General features: G+C 32.6%; 1 protein-coding gene across 8 annotated transcripts in view; it reads right to left on the bottom strand.

The window, feature by feature from the left end:
- SLC4A10 (solute carrier family 4 member 10) overlaps positions 1-20,847 on the bottom strand; it is a 235,689-nt gene that overhangs the window by 114,882 nt on the left and 99,960 nt on the right. For 7 of the 8 annotated variants that reach the window (XM_036236083.1, XM_036236080.1, XM_036236085.1 and 4 more), the window contains exons 3-4: positions 19,749-19,895; positions 4,412-4,550 (exon numbers count right to left, since the gene is read on the bottom strand). In XM_036236083.1, coding sequence (XP_036091976.1) covers positions 4,412-4,550; positions 19,749-19,895 — 286 coding nt within the window. Of the gene's footprint in view, positions 1-4,411; positions 4,551-19,748; positions 19,896-20,847 lie in introns of those variants that run through there. The other variant, XM_036236087.1, reaches the window with a different exon arrangement.

Consider the following 20,847-nt stretch of genomic DNA (forward strand, 5'->3'; position numbering starts at 1 on the left):
TACAAGATCCAGTGCTTCATACCAGCTTCAGAATAATGCCAAAAGCTTTGAGATGTTTAAACAAATATTTTTAAAGACTATATTAAAAATTATATATATACTTAAATACATAAGTATATCTTTCCTTTTTGTTTTTTTCATTCCATTTCATACTTCAAAGATAGAAATTAACAGGTCTGGGAACACACCAAATCCTGTTTCAAGACTTGTAGTTGCTGAATATACTGTCAGCTGCAAAATGCCTGATTGCAGTTAATGACCAAAAGTGCTGCAATTGATTCTAGTTTTCAAATAAACTCAGCTGACATTTGTTTGAATAGCAAACCAAAGCAAACAAGAGTCTCACAGGCATGAATGAGAAATGATGGGCAATGAAAAAAATCAAAATTATAGGCTGATTGCATGACATTTTCTAAGGAAGAGAGGCAGATTTAAACTCTGAGGAGATTAATTTCGTTTCCTTCAGTATGTCTGGATCTATTTTCGTCCATGATTAACACACTGGAATCTCTTTTTACTAAACACCAACAAACTAATACAGGTGTTTCATAAATTCTTTGAGGATCAAGTTGATGCTAATCTCCTCTTTAATACTTATATTAAAAATCTACAAAATAAAATTTTTCTGAAAATTAGAATTAGATGTTTTCCATAGAAATTAACTCTATTCTATTCCCACTAATTCAGTTGACTTTCCTAAGAATTTTTATTCTTTGATTCTACCCATATAGATGTGAAGTAATTATTATAACATCCAAAGTTATAGCCTTGAAGGAAGTCATGAATTCTCAAGAAAAAACATCCTTTTTGTGGGGTATATTTGGGGATATGGAGAGGGTAGAGGGGGAACATCATTAGGGTGGGAGTTAGAGAATAACAAGTAATTATAAAGTGCCCATTTTAAGGGAAAATGAAATATACGCAAACCTAGAGTTTATTACTGGTCTTAGTCCATATTATCTTCATACTTCACATTGTACTGAAAAATCTTGATGACTTGAACCTTTACTAATTTTGAATATCAAATGCCTTCACAGCATCAATAAAATAATCTTGAGGTAATAATCCTTTCTACACTACATGTATATATCAAAAGCTTAACTGCTACCCGCTGCTTTGCCTTTTCTGAGCTCACTCGTGGGAAGCGCTTTTAAAGGGCAACCACGGTGAGTCAAACATGTTGTTTCCACAATTGCACAGCTGTGGTATCTTTGTGTACTTTCTATTAATAACATTATATGTTATTTATAAGCAGGACATTCTAATTGTGTTGATTTTGTCAGGCCTTGTCATATGGCTTCTTTTAGGGTTTTTAAAGTGAACAGCTGGTTTTCGCAAACATTTATTAAATAATTATGATTCAAAAATCTAGCTTTGAAATCTAAAACTTGCTGAAGTTTTACTTGGCAACAACAGTGGGCATGAATTATTCAATATGTGATATATGACAGGTGCAATGTGCTAATAATATATCCTTTTTATTTCTACTATTAGGGTAAAAAAATATTAATCCCTCTGTAATACTAATGAAAAGAGTGAAGTGCTTCAAATAGTTATGGTAATAATTTATTAGAATTAAATTGCATTTGAAAAATTAGATGGAATCATGAATTAACTAGAATTAACCTTCTTAAATGAAGTAAGGCATTCGGAACAAAATTACTTTTGCCACTTTAAACCCCACTACATTTCTAAGTCCTTGATAAATATGTTTTGATATTCTCTGTATTGTGTTTAGCCAAAATTCATCTACCATCCTCTTCAATGTCTGTTACTATTTGATTGCTCACCAGAAGTCTTCCTGAGCCTCAGATAGCTACACCATGCACAAGATTCCAGGAGCATGGCTAAGAACATAGGTCCTATCTAATAATATACAAGAATACTAATAATTAACTGGATCATCTCTTTTATTTATAAATAAACAGCAATACATTTTGATGGTTTTGAAAAAACATGTTCAAGTAGTCCACTAGAATATGATAAAATCCTACCTATTCGACTGTGACAGAATAAAAGACCAGATTCCAATATTGCTCTGTCACATCCTAGAATTATGAGAGTAGGCAAGTTACAAGGAAGTTACTAGTTAGAAGCAATGGATAACTGTTTATTCTTGAAGGTGAAAAATCACCAACCATTTTAAAAATAAGGGAGTTTCTCACACTAAAACACATTCCAAACTTACTTCTCAGCTCTACTATGTAGGGTGAGAGTAAAGAAAGAAATATAAAAGAAATACTTCCAAAAAGTACTTCTCATCAATAGATTAAAGAAACTCAAAGTAGCCAGTATTGTCTAGTAATCATAACCACCAGATCTCCTTTCTTCAAGTCATCCAGGAACACCTACCTTCTTATAACCAGCTGAAGACTGATACCTCTAGCCTTAAACAGGAAGGTTCACATTTTAAATTACTTATCAACAAGTTATATCAAAAGTTACATCACTAATTTGTGGAGATTATTATACATTATTTTTGTCATCAAATAAAGATGAATACATATGTACTGTATCTTAAAAATTCCAAAGTACTAAATAAAAAAAAAATTTTTTTACTCCAAACTACTTAGTTTTGATGCAGATGAGAGAAAAATATAAGGTAGAAGGTTCTTAACCTCAAAATTGACCAGGTTATATAAATCTATTTCAAATTTAATTCTATATTTAAAATATTATAAAGAAAGTATCATGAGGAAATTGATTAATTTATGTAGATTTTTTATTAACAAAGGCAATTCACACAGAATAACATACCACCAATTTCAGGTATTAAAAAAAAGAAAATAAAGAAAGTAATGAATGATATTACATAAACAGGGAAAGGAAATGAGCAGTTAGTTCACAGGGATAAAATAAAAACATATAAAAAGAAAAAAACATAAGATGTTCAGTTTCATGAATAATTAAAGAAATGCAAATTAAAAGAGTGAGATTTATTTTTTATCTATAAAATTAGCAAAAAATTTTAAAAGTTTTATGACAGTGTGGCAAGAGTTTGGAGAAAATAAGCACTCTCATATAATGTTAATGGAAATATAATTTACCAAAATATTTTACAAAGGCAATTTTTCAATATCTTTTAAAGTAAAAAAAAAAAAATGTTTGCTCACTTTGATACATAAGTTCCACCGTGAGAAATTCACCTTACATAAGTATCTACAAAATAATGCTAAATACATGTGTAAATGATGCCTGCAACAATGATTATAGCAAAAAGTAAAAATAAAACAACCTAAACAACCTAACTCCCTATCAAGACTAGCTAAATAAAGTTCATCCATATAATTAAATGTAATGCAGTCATTAAAAAGAGGTCAACTGATACTTACAATATAGAAAGTGGTCCAAATATATTATCAAGTGATACCAGGAAGCTATTTTGATTCCCTCTCCTTCACCCTTGTGATTTAAATCCTTACTACTTGAAATGTCCTCAAACCAAAAATACTGGTGTGACATCACCTGTAAGATTGTTAGAATCTAACACTATGTTTGAGGTCCATTGAATCTACATTTCAACAAGATTCCATGTGATTCATATCCACATAAAAATTTGGGAGGCAGAGGGTAGTTGATTATCCTAGGTGCGCCCACAGTTCCTTGTGTACTCTTGTATCACAGCATTCATTCTAGACCATTACAACTTTGATTACTTGTATAAATCCTAAATTAGGCTGTGAGATCATTAAAGGCAAGTTTTAAGATTTTTTTTATTATTGTTCTATACCCATTGTACCTGGCACATAATAGATACCTCATAAATGTTTATTATATATATTTATTATATAAATAAGCAAATGAACAAGAATAAATAAAAAGTAAGTGCAAATTTCAGGTTTTTTACCTTTTTATAGCAATTAATCGATTAAGTGGCAATATAGAAATATTGATTACAAATGACTGAAAAAAATAATTTTAAAAAAGTTATTTTGGAAAACCACTATATTTAAATGTATACATATCCTAGAAGTGCATTACAACATATTTTTATCTTCACCAAATAGTACATAAATCCAGGACTATACCTAAAGCCTCTGGCAATGTTTGCCCTTTATTTTAAAAAGCCCCACACTCGAATTATCATATAATATCACTAGTTTGGGCACAAGCCAGCAATTAAAAAAATAGAAATAAATTACTTTTAGATTTCTATTGTTTTCCCGATGACACACAAATTATGCTACTGTTTATCTTTAAGACTGCAGCTGCTGCTGCTGGCTCTGCGTCACTATTTACTATAATTACTGCCTTCAGATTTCATTCTGACCCATATCCTATTATAGGAGATGCCCAGGCCAGATGAGCAATTTCAGAAATCAGCAGCACTCATGGATGTTTGCAAAATCGTGGCATTAGGAACCTGTTTTTCTAATAGCATGAAAATTCACCCTTCGACAAAAATCCTCACCTGGCTGTTTCTCGCCACTCAGCATCCTCACCTTCACGCCAGCAAATCTCATCCAGTTCTGTGAAAAGGTCATGAGGAATGTGTTCCTCATCATCATCCTCAATTCCAAGAATAAACTGTACCCGCTGTGATGGAGTGTCTGTGGAAAATCAGAGACGTGAACATGCATTACCACGACTTCAAGCTTAAAATGTCCTAGTCACCACCTTCATCACCACTGCAAACTCACACCTCCACTGCCCCCTCTGCAACAGGGGTAAACCTGGGAAATTAAAACTAAATTTAGCATTACATTAAGTCTAGCATAATTTGGGAGCATAAATATGTAAAATTTAAATATATAATGTATAGACATTATCAAAAATATAATCAAATGTGATTATTATTTGGATTATTCATAACACTCATGGAAACTACTACTATTTCTCTCTCACACACATGCACACATCTCTCATCAGATATGCTGCATTTTACAGTAATATTCAGAAGAGTAGACTATTTTAAAATTCACTTATACTAAAACTATGCTGACTATAACTCACCAAAGAATTCCATTGAGATGCTTCTTTATAGTCACACCCTTGTCCCCCTACAAACTCCTGGCAACCACTAATCTGGTCAACACTGCTCACAGTTTTTCCTTTTCCAGAAAGTCATATAAATTAAAAAATATGGTATATAACCTTTTGAGACTGTCATTATTCACTTAGCATAATGTCTTTGAGATTTTGAAGTTTATCTCCACTACTGAGTGTAGCAGTATCTCTTTCTTTTTATTGCTAAGTAATAATCCATTGTAGAAATCTTCCATAGTTTGGTAATCCTTTCATTCATCTGTTGAAGGATGTTTAGGTTGTTTCCAGTTTGGGGCAATTATGAATAGAATTGCTTTAAGTATTTTTGTATAGGTTTTTCTGTTGAACATAAGTTTTTATTTCTCTAAAGTAAATACCTAGGAGTAGGATTGCTGGGTTTAAAGTGTGTGTTCAGCTGTACAAGACACTGCCAAACTGCCAGTGTCTGTATTCTTTTGTATTTGCAGTAGCAGTGTATGAGAGAGTTAACAGTTGCTCCACATCTTCATCAGCACTTGGTATTATCAATTGTTCCTTAGCCAGTCTATGCAGTGCTGTCTCATTACAGTGTTTGTTTACATTTCTCTGATAGCTATTGTTGACAATTTTTCATGTGTTTATTTGTCATCCATATGTCATCTTTGGTGAAGTGTCTGTTGAAATATTTAGCCCATTTTTAATTGGGTTGGTTGTTTCTTTACCGTTGAGTTTAGAGAGTTCTTTATATGTTCTGGATATAAGTCTTTGTTGAATATGTGGTTTGCAAATATTTTCTTTCCTCCTTGTCTATAGCTTGTCTTCACATTTTTTAACAGTGTCTTTTATTAAGTATACATTTTAAGTTTTGATAATTCCAATTTATCAATTGATCATTATCATTTTTGGTACCAAGTTTAAGAACTCTGTGCCTAAAGCTCACAAGGATTTTCTCTTGTTTTCTTCTAAAAGCTTTACAGATTTATATTTTACATTAAGAGCTATGGTCCATTCAGTTCAAGGTGTTTGTTTGGGAAGTCACCCCTTTCATAATGGACAGTAAGTCTCTCTGACCTTTGCTCCACAGGGAGACATTTTCTTTATTATACTAGACAGTAAACAAAACTTCCCTTAGCTCCAGAGAGAGGCACTACCTTTATCTTTCAAGTCTACTCACTAACAAACGTCCTTGAAAAGAAAGGTAAAAAGGCAGTCAGTGCCTCTGCTCATAAGATATGTAGGAATATGAGAGATCCATGGAGAATTGTCTCCCAATAACCATCCTCATAGCCATGCTGATCACGCTTCAGAAAATATCTTTGAATTCTTTATTGTTAAAATGAAACAGTTCTTTGTAAGTCTTTCTACCTCTAAATATTCCTAACTTTATTAGCCCATTCTTCAATTAACAATTTTAGGATTAAAGAAAAAAATCCCTGGGGATTTTTAATTCATTATCTTTTTTATTTATATTTTAAAAAGATTATATGATTGTTTCCCTAGAGATTGTTTCTAGGTTGCTAAATACAAGATCAAAATCCAAAATCCATTCTATTCCTATACTGTAATGAAAATTGCTAGAAAATCTCATAGGAAAAAATTCCATTTCCTTTAGAAGCAAAGATATAAGAATATCTAAGAATAAATCCAACAAAATTAAATAATACATTTGTGATGAAAATTATAATACTTTTATTAAGTGCTATAAAGTAGACTTAAATAAATGAATAAATATATGTTAATATATTTGGAATATATACAGGAAATCTCAACAGTGAGAAACTATCTTATAGATGCAATGTTATCTCACTAAAACATCTGGTATTTTCAAATATTTTTAAAACAAAAGAGTAATAACAAACATATAGTGATTATAAAATCTATAATGTTAAATATTTCATTTGTGAAAATAAACTAATCAGTTATTTAAAAGATTAGGTTTTAACTAAGTCACAACTGAGAGGATTTCAGAAGTTGGAGATGATAATATACACATAATATATACTGTCATACTTTCTATAAATTTAAATATTTGTGGTGGGGCCCTACCCCTGCCTACATCATTAGCCTTATAGTCTGCCATTCTTTCCCTTGTTATTCCGTTCTGGGTACATTTGCTCTCTTTCAGATTTTTAAAAATACCATGATCTTCCCCACTTCAGGTCACTGTGCATACTGCTTCCTCTAGCTCGCCTATGTATCTTTCAGTGTCTACTTCAGTGTAATATAATACTTCAGCAAGCCTGCCTAACCATCCTTTTAAAACACACGCATAAACAAATATGTAAGCACATTCATATGCAAACATGTAAGTCAGGAACCTGTTATCTTAATTCATAGCACTCTACAGTTCTCCTTGTCATACTTATCTCAATTATGAGTTGAAATTTACTGTGAAATAAATTAATGTATTTTAAATAGAAAATATTTCTACATTCCAGAATCAGTCTCCTGGAAGGAGATAGGATGAAGTTCCCAGAGAGAAAATTATGCATGCAAAATTACTTTTCAAATTATAAAGCATTAAATAAATATTACTGATGATGATTGATGCTAATGTTACTGGTAGTGATGACACTTACAGTGATACAGAAGCCTGTCAAAATAAAGAGATTTAGAATTTTAAGCAGAGAAGAATGAGAAAATAATAGTGCTATTAATTAAAAGAGGGATGTCAGGATGAGCAACCAATACTGTAGGCTGAGCACGCAAAAGATAACATTTAGATATGCTGAGTTTGAAGTGTTTTAGGGACAAATATGCAAATGATCATAAGGCAGTTAGAGATTTGGTTCAAGGAAAAACGGGATCAGAGGTAGAGACATGGATGGCATTTAACTAGAGAAGTCATATGATTACAACGGATGAGGACTAAAAATTGAACAATAGAGAGAGAAGAAGACTTGACATCAAAGGAAATAATCAGGTTTCAGATGTGGAAGGAGGAAGAGAAGTTAAAAGAATCAGAAGAAGAATAGAAATGAAAAAGGATTCTTACATTAAACAAGTATTTAAGGAGCACAGAAAAATATCTCTGCCTTGATAGAGCTTACAGTCGATAGAGAGAGCAGTACAATGGGCCCAGGTAATAAAGGATTTCAAAATGAACAAGTCAATAATGTCAGATGCTATAGGATCAATGATGAGAAGAACTAAGTAAGAACAGGATTTGGCTAGCCCGATATTCAATAGCCCTGGAATTCCAAAGAACATGTATTATTTTACAATCAGAAATAAACAAATAAGCTACTTCCATTTGGAATATTGACCATATTTTCAACAATGGTTAGTTAATAAAATAAAATTAAATAGTTATACTATATGAGAAAAGCCACTAATAGAATCATAATTGTATATAAGCAAATTCCTTAGCAAACTTTCATTTTTTCATTATTAGCTGTGTTACTCATATTGCTTTAATTACTCACATACTAATTAACCAAGGTCTTAAGTACATTTTTTTCTAATGATCAGTGGAAATACTCTCCTTTCTACAGGCCCTATTGAAAAGTTTGCTATTTTTTAGGCTCTTTCTGGAGAACAGTCAACAAATATGTTGAGAAATGTATTTCTTACAACATAACAAGTACAATAGTAAAAGTGAATTGGGAAATTTCCATTTTACATATGTGATCTTACTGTCATGTAGGACACAAACCTCATGCACTATGACTTTTAGCTCAAGGGAGCAGATTCACAAAGTGTTTACCATTATGTGTTTCTGAATACAGGCACTTTTCTTCCTCTTTATCTTTGTTACACTTCAGGTAAATCAATATTCAGAAAATCTAACTTACGAAATTGTGAAATGATAATAAATTTAGTGGTTCTGTTACAAGTTCATGTCTCAAGTCTCTTTGTGGCTCAATAATATCTTCCATCTTTAATTAATTTTAAAATTTTGCTCATATTATTTAAATGTCACATAAAATCTGTTCATCTGAATTCCTATATTTTAATTCATTTGTGTAACTGAAATAATATATTTATAATTAATGCAAAGTGTTTAATTTCATTACAGGTAACAGATTGATAAAATGAACGTTTTAGCTGAAACACCAAGAACAATAGGTATTTTTTTCCAAGAGGATGTAAGACTTCATGCAGAGTTTACAAGCAGTGTTCCTAAAAACCTAGTTATCAAACTCTGACTTTTCACCCACACTGTTATAAATGGGTAATGAGTTGAAAACAGTGGATACTTTCTGGAGAGGATTTTATCAGAGAAAGCTGTGAGTGCCAAGTCTCCTTACTCCCCCAAAGGATGGGGATTAGGGGTATCTGTCTCTTCCTCAAGCCAAGCGAGTAGAGCTTGAGGGGTATCAGAAGAGCTTGATGTGTCCCATGCAATAGACTGGGGTATGATTCCTGCCTGAAAAACATAAAACCTGCCTAACTGCTGATGGTGAAATTGCCGTTTTGAATAACACACACTCCCAATATTTATCAAGGCAATGAATATGTGTGTGTTTTCTGTGAATCATATATGGGCCACACATGACAGAAAGAGAGAGAGAGAGAGAGAGAGAGAGAGAGAGAGAGAGAGAGAGAGAGAGAGAGAGAGAGAGAGAGGTGAGACAGAATATGGAATATGAATTTGTTTTTATTTTTTTGCAAGGGTGACCTGGTTCTTTTTTTTTTTTTTCCAGTTAGAGTTGACTTTCAATATTACTTTATGTTACTTTCAGGTGTACAGCATAATGATTAGACATTTATATAATTTACAAAGTGATTTCTCCCAGATAGTTTAGCAAAGAGAATATAACATCAACTGGCAATAATACTAGTTAAGTAAGAACTTTCCTGACCCATTCTGCTTAGTTCTTTTCATTTCTTGTGTTCCAAATCTAAAGGAATCAGAAACTAGAGTTAGGCACATCTGGAACAAGGACTAATTGAAGAAAAAAGAAAAAAAAATAAAAGAACTGCATCCTCTTTCCTCAACTGTAGCATGCCTGTGAAAAATAAGGAAGAAAAAGCCTTATGGTTAAGATAAGTTCAAAGTTTTCACTATTTCATGAAACTAAATATTTTAATTACTGATTAGAGGACGTTAGGTTACCTAAGAGTAACCAGAAAAGCTGGGGAACTGCCCAAAGTTTTTATTCAGGAGCAGAATAACAATTAGGCCCACTGAATAAATACAAAAAAAAAAAAAGTACAAGTAGTATTTATTCAATGTAACAGTTATAAGAATCTTACAAATGATCATAATTCTTTCATATTCATAAATGAGTCATTAACCTTTAAGCTATGTTTGTTAAAATAGTAGTTGACTATGATACGATTATAAAAAGAGAGAAAAAAGATTTTTAATTTCTTATCTTCTGTGGGTCAGGCATCTTCATTCACTATCTCTTCTATATCTCACAATAACTTATTCAAAATGGCACTGGTATTAATCAGTCTTAAAACGCAATGCCAATTAATGAAGGAGCTTATAAAATAGGGCATACATGTTCATGAATAGGAAGACTCAATATTGTCGAGATGTCAGTTCCTTCCAAGTTGATTTTTATAGATTTGATGTAATTCCAACCAAAATCCCAGCAAGTTATTTTATGAACATCAACAAACTGATTCTAAAGTTTATCTGGAGAAGCAAAAGACCCAGAATAGCTATCATATTGAAGGAGAAGAACAAAGTTGGAGGACTGACAGAATCCAACATCAGACTTAATATACACCTATAGTAATAAAGACAGTGTGGTATTGGTGAAAGAACAAAGAGTTCAGTAGAACAGAAGAGAGAGCCCAGAAATTGACTCACACAAATACAGTCAATTGATCTTTGACAAGGGAGCAAAGGCAATGAAACAAAGACAGTCTCTTTAACAAACGATGCTGGAACAACTGTAAATACACCTACAAAAACACAAATTTAGACATAGACCTTATACCCTTTGCCAAAATTTAGTCAAAATGGATCATCAACCAATCTATAAAACTCCTGGGAGGTAACATAGGAGAAAACTTAGATGACCCTAGGTATGGTGGTACATTTTTAGGTACAACACCAATGACATTATATATGAAAGAAAAAATTGATAAGCCGGAATTCATAAATTAAAAACTTCTGCTCTGTGAAAGACATTGTCAAGAGAATGAGAAAATATGACACAGATCAGGAGCAAATATTTATAAAAGACATATCTGATAAGAGCCTGTCATACAAAATATCTGAAGAACTCTTAACATTCAACAATATGAAAATAAACAACCCATTTTAAAAAATGGGCCAAAGACCTTAATAGACACCTCACCAAAGAAGATATACATTTGGTAATTAAGCATATAAAAAGATCTACATATCATATGTTATTAGGGAAATGCAAGTAGAACAACAATGAGATACCATTACATACCCATGAAAATTGCCAAAAACCCAGAGCACTGACCACACCAAATGCTGGCAAGGGCATGGAGCAACAGGAACTCTCACACATCGCTTATGGGAATTCAAAATGGTACAACCACTTTTGGAAGACCACTTAGTGGTTTCTTACAAAACTAAGCATCCTTTCCCATATGATCCAGCCATTCACACTCCTTTTTTTACACAAAGGAGTTGAAAACTTATGTCCATGCAAAAACCTGTACACAGATGTTTGTAGCAGCTTTTTTCATAAGTAGCCAAACTTGGAAGAAACCAAGATGTCCTTCAGTAAGTGAATGTATAAACTGTGGTACATCCAAACAATGAAATATGATTCACACTAAAAGGAAATCAACTATCAAGCCATAAAAAGACTTTTTTTAGGAAACCAAAATGTACATTACTAAATGAAAGAAGTCAATCTTAAAAGGCTATATAGTGTGTTATTCTAACTACATGACATTCCGGAAAAGGCAAAACTATGGAGAGAGTGAAAAGATCAGTATTTGCATGGGAAGGGGGAAACTGGCTGAAAACAGAGGCTTTATAGGGCACCTAAAAATATTCTGTATGATAGTATAATTATGGATACACATCATTACACATTTGTTCAAACCTACAGAATTATAACATTAAGAGGCTCGAAGGTAAACTATGGGCTTTGGGTGCTTACAGTGTGTTCATGTAGGCTCATCCCTGGTAAAAAAATGTACTATTCTGGTAAGTGATATTGATAATGAGAGAGGCTATACATGTGTGAGGGCAGGGGTACATGGGAAATCTCTGCACTTTCCTCTCAATTTTCTTATAAATATATAACTTCTCTAAAAAATAATCTTAAAAAATAGGACATCTCAGTTTTTAAATGTTAATTGTTCCCACCAATATGCAGCACTATATCTTATACATGATTATATATACTCAAGAAATTATAAGAAAGAGTAAAAAGAAACTACATTTATATAGCATATTTGCTATGGGAATTAGTAAGGTATTTCTTTTCAGAATGTTAATAGTATGAGATTTGGTTTCATTACCAAATATTTTAAGAAACTTGCCAAACTAAATTTTACAGCAAAATAAAGAAGAATTAAATCAATAGCCAAGTCTCATGCTTCACTATCTCTTCAAAGGAAAATGCTAATTTTCTGGATGAGATATGAATGTTTATTTTGAAATGAGACATGAATTATTATAAACATTGGATGTACCTAAGAAAATCACCAATGCTACATAGACATTGCTGATTTGATTGATCTGAAATAAGAACCTGATACCATCTTTTTCCTAAAATTATACTGTCTGGGAGATAGTTATCTAATATCTACTAAACTTGGTCATTTGATCAAGTCAAATGAAATACTTCTATAATTAGTCTGTTGCCTTTGTGGTTGTTCTGGACAAAAAAAAAATCAATACTTTGAGTTGCCACACACGTACACAAAAGCATAAACTTCAATTTTAGAGTTACCCTAAGAAATCAATTAAATCTTTTCATTATACCTACCCAGTGTGAGCAGACATAGCTATTTTGTGTTACATGATAACCTAACTACTCACTCTCTTGTCAGCATCCACATCCCAGAGCAGCCATGCCTCAACAAGTGCATTATGTTCCTCATGTTTTTGAAACATTTTCTCTTATTGTTTTCAGTGGCTTTTTTTTTTTCAGTTTACTTTGCATCAGTAATCTGGGTATCTATAATACTTACCATGCATTCATCCCAAAAGATTCAATCGCTTTGTGCATAAACTTTGCATTTAAGACTTATTAATGTTTCATAAAGCCTGAAGATCATTCACCACACACCTTTAAAATACTAATTATAAAATAAACACAAGGAAATAAGACCCTTACAGTTATAAATAAAAAGGACTTGAAAGGCTGAGGTAAGATATCAGGTATTTAAAAGACTTCTCTAAGACACAATGATAATAGTAATAGTATAGGAAATTATATTTATTAAAGTAGAACTGCTTTTGTTCAAGGACAAGCAGTATTTTATTTGGGTTCAAGAGAACATATGGCTCCCTGTATCTGGTTTTTCATTCTTTAAACTAGAATTGATTTTATAAGTATTGTGTTATGCTTACAAAAGTCTTTTCATGATCATCCTACCAACATATTTTTAACATCTTAAAGAGGGACTCAGATTATCTTTCAATACAGCAAATGCTTAAAGTATGTTATTTGATGACTATTTTTTCATGTCTATGCACCTTTAAACTGTATGACAAAGCATATAAATCCCATACTATAAAAAACAGAAAGAATTTTCTAATCGTAAATATATCTCCTATATTGACAGGTATTTTATCTATTTTTAAGAAAGTAACTAACAACACATAGCATTGTAATACAAACTGTAGCCAAGAATATGACAGGTCAAGAAAAGGGTCCGTTTCTATATTTACCAAAACATAATGGAAATAAATAACAGTGTAGAGATAGTTGCACTAGAAAATAAGCATCTTGCCTCTTAGCAGCCTCTTCTGGAATCTGTAGACACATCAAAAGATACCATAGGACAGAGAAAAGATAAGTTACAAATATGAGAAGATATTTAAAAAATGTAAAGGCAACAAAAGACATATCCATAATATACAAAGAATGTCTACAAATCAATAAGGAAAAAAATCAAGTAAAAAGAATCAAAACAAACAAACAAAAAACAAGTAAAAACTTGGATAGGTATTATCCAAATGGCCAAAAAACACATGCAAAGCTGCTCAACCTCATTAGTAATCAAACAATGTAAATCAAAACAATGGCATGTCATTACACACCTTACTGGAATGGGTGATGTTAAAAGAATGAAATTGCCAATTGTTGAAAAGAATGTAAAACAACATACTTTCCCGGAAAGAGCATGAATATCTGGTAGCCCGCTTTGGAAAATTGTTTGGTATTATCTACTGAAATTCAAAATATGCATACCTTATAATTCAGCAGTAAATAATTTCTAGGTATGAGAAATGAATACGTATACTGAGAAACAGATACAAAAATGTTTTCAGACCAATATTATTCACATTAGCTTCAAAATGTAAATAATCCAAATGTCCATCAATAGTAGAATGCATGTTATATACAAGCAAATGATTTCTATACAATAATGAAAAATGAATAAACTGAAGCTACAGCCAAAAACATTGGTGAATCCCACTAACACAATATTGCACAGCAAAGCAAGACACAAACAAATATCTCCTGTATTACTTCATTTATACTAAGTTCAAAAACAGGCAAAACGCCCAGCGTATGACCCGCTAGACATCCTTTTGGAAAAGAGGGAAAGAGCAGTGACTGAGAGTGAGCTCCAAGGGGTTTTCTGAGTGCTAGTCAAGACATTAGTTACACAGATGTTTCAGTTATACATTTATGTTTTTATGTTTTAACACATAAATGCTTGTGTCATATTTTATAATAACATAATTTAAAAATATATATTAATATTCTTATATATCAGCTAATTGGGGTTAAATAAATAGGAACAAAAAGCCATTGCTCATCAAAAAATCACTTTTTGAAGTCATGTTTTCTATATTTGCTTCATTTTTCCTGAAGTGTGTGCACAATTTACCATGTAAGACTGTAAAAATCCTAGTCAAATTCCAGGGTTGTGCTCATTTATACAGTATTTTGAATACTGCATTTTAAATAAGCCCTTAATATAGTCTACATTTTTAAGATTTATTTCTCCTGCTTATAGATTAACTAACTGAATTTACATATTTTTATAATTTCTCTTGTTACACTTTTTCTCGGGAAGCTGAGGAGCAAATCGACATTACAGTGTTGAATTTCCCTCATTATCATTCATATTTTCACTGACTTCAAGTTTATCCTTCAAACTTATCACTTGTAAACAACTCATTCATGTTTCCAGTTGAAAATATAATTTCAAATTATACAAGGTAAATGAAAGATGACATTAAGAGTAACAAGATACAAATTTTTAGCAGCTTTTTGTTATCAGGGAAATGACTGCAATAGGAATAAAATTATTAATTATCACATCCTTATATAAATTATTACGTTTATTAAGTGCAGCAACGAAAGTACAAAGAACTTATTTGTGGACATCGAAAGCATCTCCATTACACTACCACAGAGGCCAAAAGCTGAGTGTATCTTTGGACTCACCCAGGAGTCACATTCTAACTACAGATCTGGTGGCCTACAACCAGCCATTGTAGGCCTGTGGCATAAACATAATCTCTTTTGGCTACAGTAAAGGTCTGCTCACTTTTTCCTAGAAGCTGTACTAATATAACCAGGTTTCTAACAACACTGCCTTATATGACTGGGAATCTGCTGATGTTTCTTATATATTAGAGTGACACAACTCTTTAAGAATGCCAAAATTCAAACATTTCCCTAAAAATCTTTTTATTAAGAAGTTGATGCTTGCTCCAGAAATATGGGCCTCAATTACTCCATAGTTTCATAGGTCCATTTTCCAAATTACAATATAAAATTTCCAGGATCCTAGCAGAGGGACCTACAGCTTTCTCACATTCTCCTCTATCCTACACCTCTTAGGAAATTGAATTTTTAAGAATTTTAAGGCACCTGAAGGAATATCTTCAAAAGTTTTCTTTGAAATCCTTCCAAGTAAAATAAATATCCTTAAGTGATCAGAAAATTTCTTTGAAGCCTTCAGTACAACTTTATTCTCGCTATGCAGAATATCAAAGCCCGAATCAAGTGAGATGGTGTTTATAACTTGGTTTAAGTCTCAGCATGTGACTGAATACTTGATTATCAGGGCATCTGAAATGACTGTGAAACAGGAATAAAGGCAGATGATTATTCCTGAAGAAACTGAAAAAAATCTACGAAGTTCTACTGCTTTAATTTTGAGTGGTGAACACAGGATGCAATATACATATAAGTATTATTAAATTGTACACCTGAAACCAATATAATTTTATTAATCAATGTCACCTCAATAAATTTAATTTAAAAATAATAATAAATTAAAATAATAAAGAAGGAAAGAAGTTCTACTGCTTAATGACCACCAGGGTGCCAAACATTTTTGCTGATAAAACAGGGCTTAGGTCTAAATGTCAATAAAGATACTCAGATGGTTGGGGGAGGAAGGGCGTAGATGACATCCAGAAAACGGTGAATGACACATCAGAGGGAGACTGTGGGTCACCTGACTGATTTCTAAATTTCATCAAATAAAGAGGCAGATGCTTCTTAGGATCAATGGTTGTTGATCCTAGATGGATATTAAATCACCTGGAATACTTTTTAAAAATACGAATGCTTAAGGAAATATCCAGAATAATTAAATAAAAGTCTTTGAGGGTGGGGCTCAGCGTCAATATTTTTTCAAGCTTCTCAGTTGATTCTAATGTGCAAGAAGTTTTGACAAGCAATGTTCTAGAGCTTGTAAAATTTTAATGTACACATATGTTATCCAAGGGTATTGTCAATATAAATTCTAATGCAAGAAGTCTGGGTTGAGGCCTAAGATTCTATACTTTCAACAAAGTCAAATGTGAACGTAATATTGCTGGCTCATGGACCATACTTTGAACAGCAAAGTTTCTAGAACAGTGGATCTCAATCTTAGCTGTACATTAGAATCTCCTGGGGTACTTTAAAAAATGCTTATGCATGAACTCCACCCACAGAGATTCTCATTGGTATGAGGCTTGTCCATGAATTTGTTTTTAAAACTCCCAAATGTAGTTAATGTTGAGATCCACTGTTCTAGAAAAACTTACATAGTGCATCCAGCTATGGAAATAAAGAAAAAGATAACAGAAGCAGAGAGAACAAGTTTATTTTTGTTCATTCACTAAACATAAGATGATGTGAATATGTTTTCTCAAATATTAGAAAATGATGAAAACTCAAAGTAATGATTAAAGCTGAGTCCAACAGATAATCCATTCCAGAGTCTAAGAAGGAGTCTCAACTAACTGTAAACAGATGGAGCTTGAGTCAGAAAAATCTACCTAACTGTCTCTGTATTACACTCCCAAACTCTACCTCATGAAACAAAAAAAATCTGAATATGTGAGGACACTTTCACTCCTCCACTCTCCTCTACCCACTGAATCAAAGGCAATCATCTTTCTATCATGCTAGTTCAGGAAACCCAAGGTACTTTTCTTTACCCGCTCCCCAGCAACAATGAACCTTTGGCAGAAGTTCATGGTATTTGAGGAAATCGATGCCCATAACCACACACGGTGATGGAGACAAGGGGCATGCTGATAGCAGTCCCTCTCTGGAGGACCCAGCTGGACATATAGAGTATGGATACACTCGGCCTTATAAAATGATGAATGAAAAGAAAAATGGTTAGGGGTCTATAAAAATCCTACAAATCAATGGAAAGTCAAAACATCTAGATGGCTCAAAGGAAGATCATACCCTTAAAAATTATCTACTTCAGGATCAAAAGAAGATGTCTGGGAAAAGTGAGGATCTTCAGTAGACAATACAAGCATAGACCCTTCCAAGCAGAAAAACAAAAACTAATTAGGAAAGAACAAGAAGAAATGTAAAGAAAATAGAATGAGATAAAAAAATTTTAAGAAAACTAAAAATGCAACAGCAAAATATCGAACTCCCTAATAAAAATAGTAAAATGCAAAATTGATGCTCCAGATAATCCAATGAATAATATAAGATGCTAACTTCAAGCTATAAAGGAAAACAAACAAGAACAGACATCATAAATCCAACATGCAGATAATTAATACACAAAAAGACCAAGGTAAACGAAACAGAATCAGACAAAATAGGAAAATGTTCTCCAAGTGGAAAAATATCAGTGTATGCAGATTAAAAGGGCTTTTTAATATACCCACCATTAGGCCTATGTAAGTAAGTTTTCCTAATGAAAAGGACACAGAAAAAATGCCTATAAGTACGCAAGCTTAAAAGACATAAACTTAAAAATGAATAAACATAGAAACTATAGACTTCTCCTCAGCACTTAGTGAAAACAGATATTGAATAAAGTAATGTATGTAGAGTATTAAAATTAAAATGGTTACTCTAAACTTCATATGCTGTTAACTTACTTTATATCTGAATACTGCTGAAAGGGAGAGTGTGGGTTAGACGGAGGTGGGGGGACTGTTTAAAATAGGAGAGATTGTATCAAGTTTAAAAGATGAGAATAATCCAGTTGAGAGGAAGAGGTCAACTAGATTATAAATTATATCATTTTCCTGGTGAGAAACAACAAGACATAAGCTTATTATAGTAAGAGAAAAAAAGGATGGTTACAGATGAAGCATATATAGGTCTATATATTTAATACATGGGAAATTGAGTGAACTCTTTCTGTTGACATATTTTCTTTCTATGTAAGAAGTATCTGCTAAGTGATTGTTAAAAGGGGCATGTTGAAAATGGTGAAGGTTGAAAAAAAATGTTTTCAAAAATCAAAGAATGCAATAAAATTGAGACGATGTGTTAAAGCTCTACTTGAGTCATGAATTTAAATGGGTACAATGTTCCCTGTTGAATGGCTATGTCTGGCAGAATATGCCTACTTGGGGGGTCAGAGAGATAGTGGGGACACAAAGGAACCTCAGAATAAGTATGATTTTAAAGCAGGGATGAGTAAAACTAAAATAGGCAATCTAAGGTATTTAGAATATTAGCGAAAGTATTGCTAAAAATTATAGGCTATGAAATCAGAGTGGTATAATGAAATAAAGATTATTACATGGGTAAAAAAAAATGGAGAGAGGAAAAGCAGTTTCACAAGCAAATAAGAAGAGAACCTGAGACCAGAGAGCAAAGTGATGAATTAGCGACTTTGGAGTGGAGTAATTATGGATGAGTAGGTGAGCTGGGTACAGTGAAGGAGAAGGTCATAGGAGATGAGAAGGTCAAGAGGAATTGAAAGCCTGGTTCTTGGTTTTATCATGTACACTAGCTCCTAGGGCTCTCAGGAACTGTTAACAACTACCATTTATACTTTTATATTCTGTATCTACTTTCAAAGGAAGATCATTCAAAATAGTAAAAAGTTCACATCCTAAGAATGCAATTTGGATACCATCAGCAAGAGTGTAAGTGGGAACTTAGTGCAGGCCTTTCCCCCTGGATTGTCAAACTACTTAGAGCAATGACTTTTATTTGAATAGATTATCAAGTTTATACAACTAACTTTTACTACCTAAGTGTATTTCCTCAATCATAAATCTAAGACAATTCTCGCTTTCACAAAGCAGATGAACAAGAGGAAAATAAAGAGCAAGATTTCTCTCCCCTACTTCTCCACAATCTCTCCAACCCAACATATTTTATAAAAGTATAAACAATTTTATTAGTATGAAGTCTTACTGTTAATCATGGAATGTACAAACAAGTACAATATTATTACAGTCATAAATTTATAAAAACAGGGAGAAAAACTCTTACCAAAGGAAGGTGACTCTCTTCCATCCTCTAATCCTGAATCTCTCTCTCTGTCTCTCTTTCTGTGTTTATGACCACGATGCCTGTGACGTCGATGACTTTTTCTTCCTCCCAGGGGCACATGAACTCCAATAAATAGTGTCCGATGACCTTCATCAGAAGTAAAAGCATAAATTAAACTCTAAATTACTCCAGAGCACAGAAGATGATGATTTGCATGTTAATAGAAACTCAGTCCAATTAAATCCAGCACAGAGTTTTTGAGTGTTTATGATGTATGTAAATCTTGGGGCTTGGCACTATATTTTGGTATGACACAGATCTGTCACAAACATTTACAATACTAAATATTTGGTTATAAATTTTATAATCGCCATTAATTTATTAACTGGCTTAATAATCTGTCTCTATTCCCCATAGTTTGTAATCACTCTCATTAAAAAAAAAAAAAAAGCTTTTTTCTACTTTTCTACCTACCCTCAACTAACCAGTTATCTCATTAGTTCCCTTCCCTTCCCAGTTAAGTATGTGAAACAATCACTGTCTCTAATAAACTAGATTTTACCATGGTCCCTAATATTGCCAAATTCTGAGGAGTTTTTTTAGCTCAACTGTTTCCATCTGTGACTTAATACTATTGGCCACTCTCTTCTCTGTAACTTAACATTCTCTTGATCCTCCTCCATCCTCTTTTAGTTATACTAGTTTTCTTTGGTGGTTCATCTTCTACTTACCTATTCAAGGTTGGGATCCCTAGGACTCTGGTTTTGACCTCATGACTCCAACTAACATGCTTAGATAGATGATAGATAAATGAGAGAGAGAGAGAGAGAGAGAGAGAGAGAGAGAGAGAGAGAGAGAGAGAGAGAGAGAGAAGATAGAATATGTATATAACATGTATTATATATATGTATATATATATTGTAGGTACTGAGACCTACATCTTAACACCAGCTTCTCTCTCTCAGACTGTAAATTGATATATCTATTCATTCACCTACTAGAAAAATCGCCTCAACATCCTTCCCACAGGCATGTCAAACTCAACATGTCCATGAAATTCATCATTTTCTTTGTTACCCAAGTATTAACTATCGTCTAC

Source organism: Rousettus aegyptiacus, unplaced genomic scaffold (assembly GCF_014176215.1).
Source record: "Rousettus aegyptiacus isolate mRouAeg1 unplaced genomic scaffold, mRouAeg1.p scaffold_m13_p_2, whole genome shotgun sequence".
Lineage (NCBI taxonomy): Eukaryota > Metazoa > Chordata > Mammalia > Chiroptera > Pteropodidae > Rousettus > Rousettus aegyptiacus.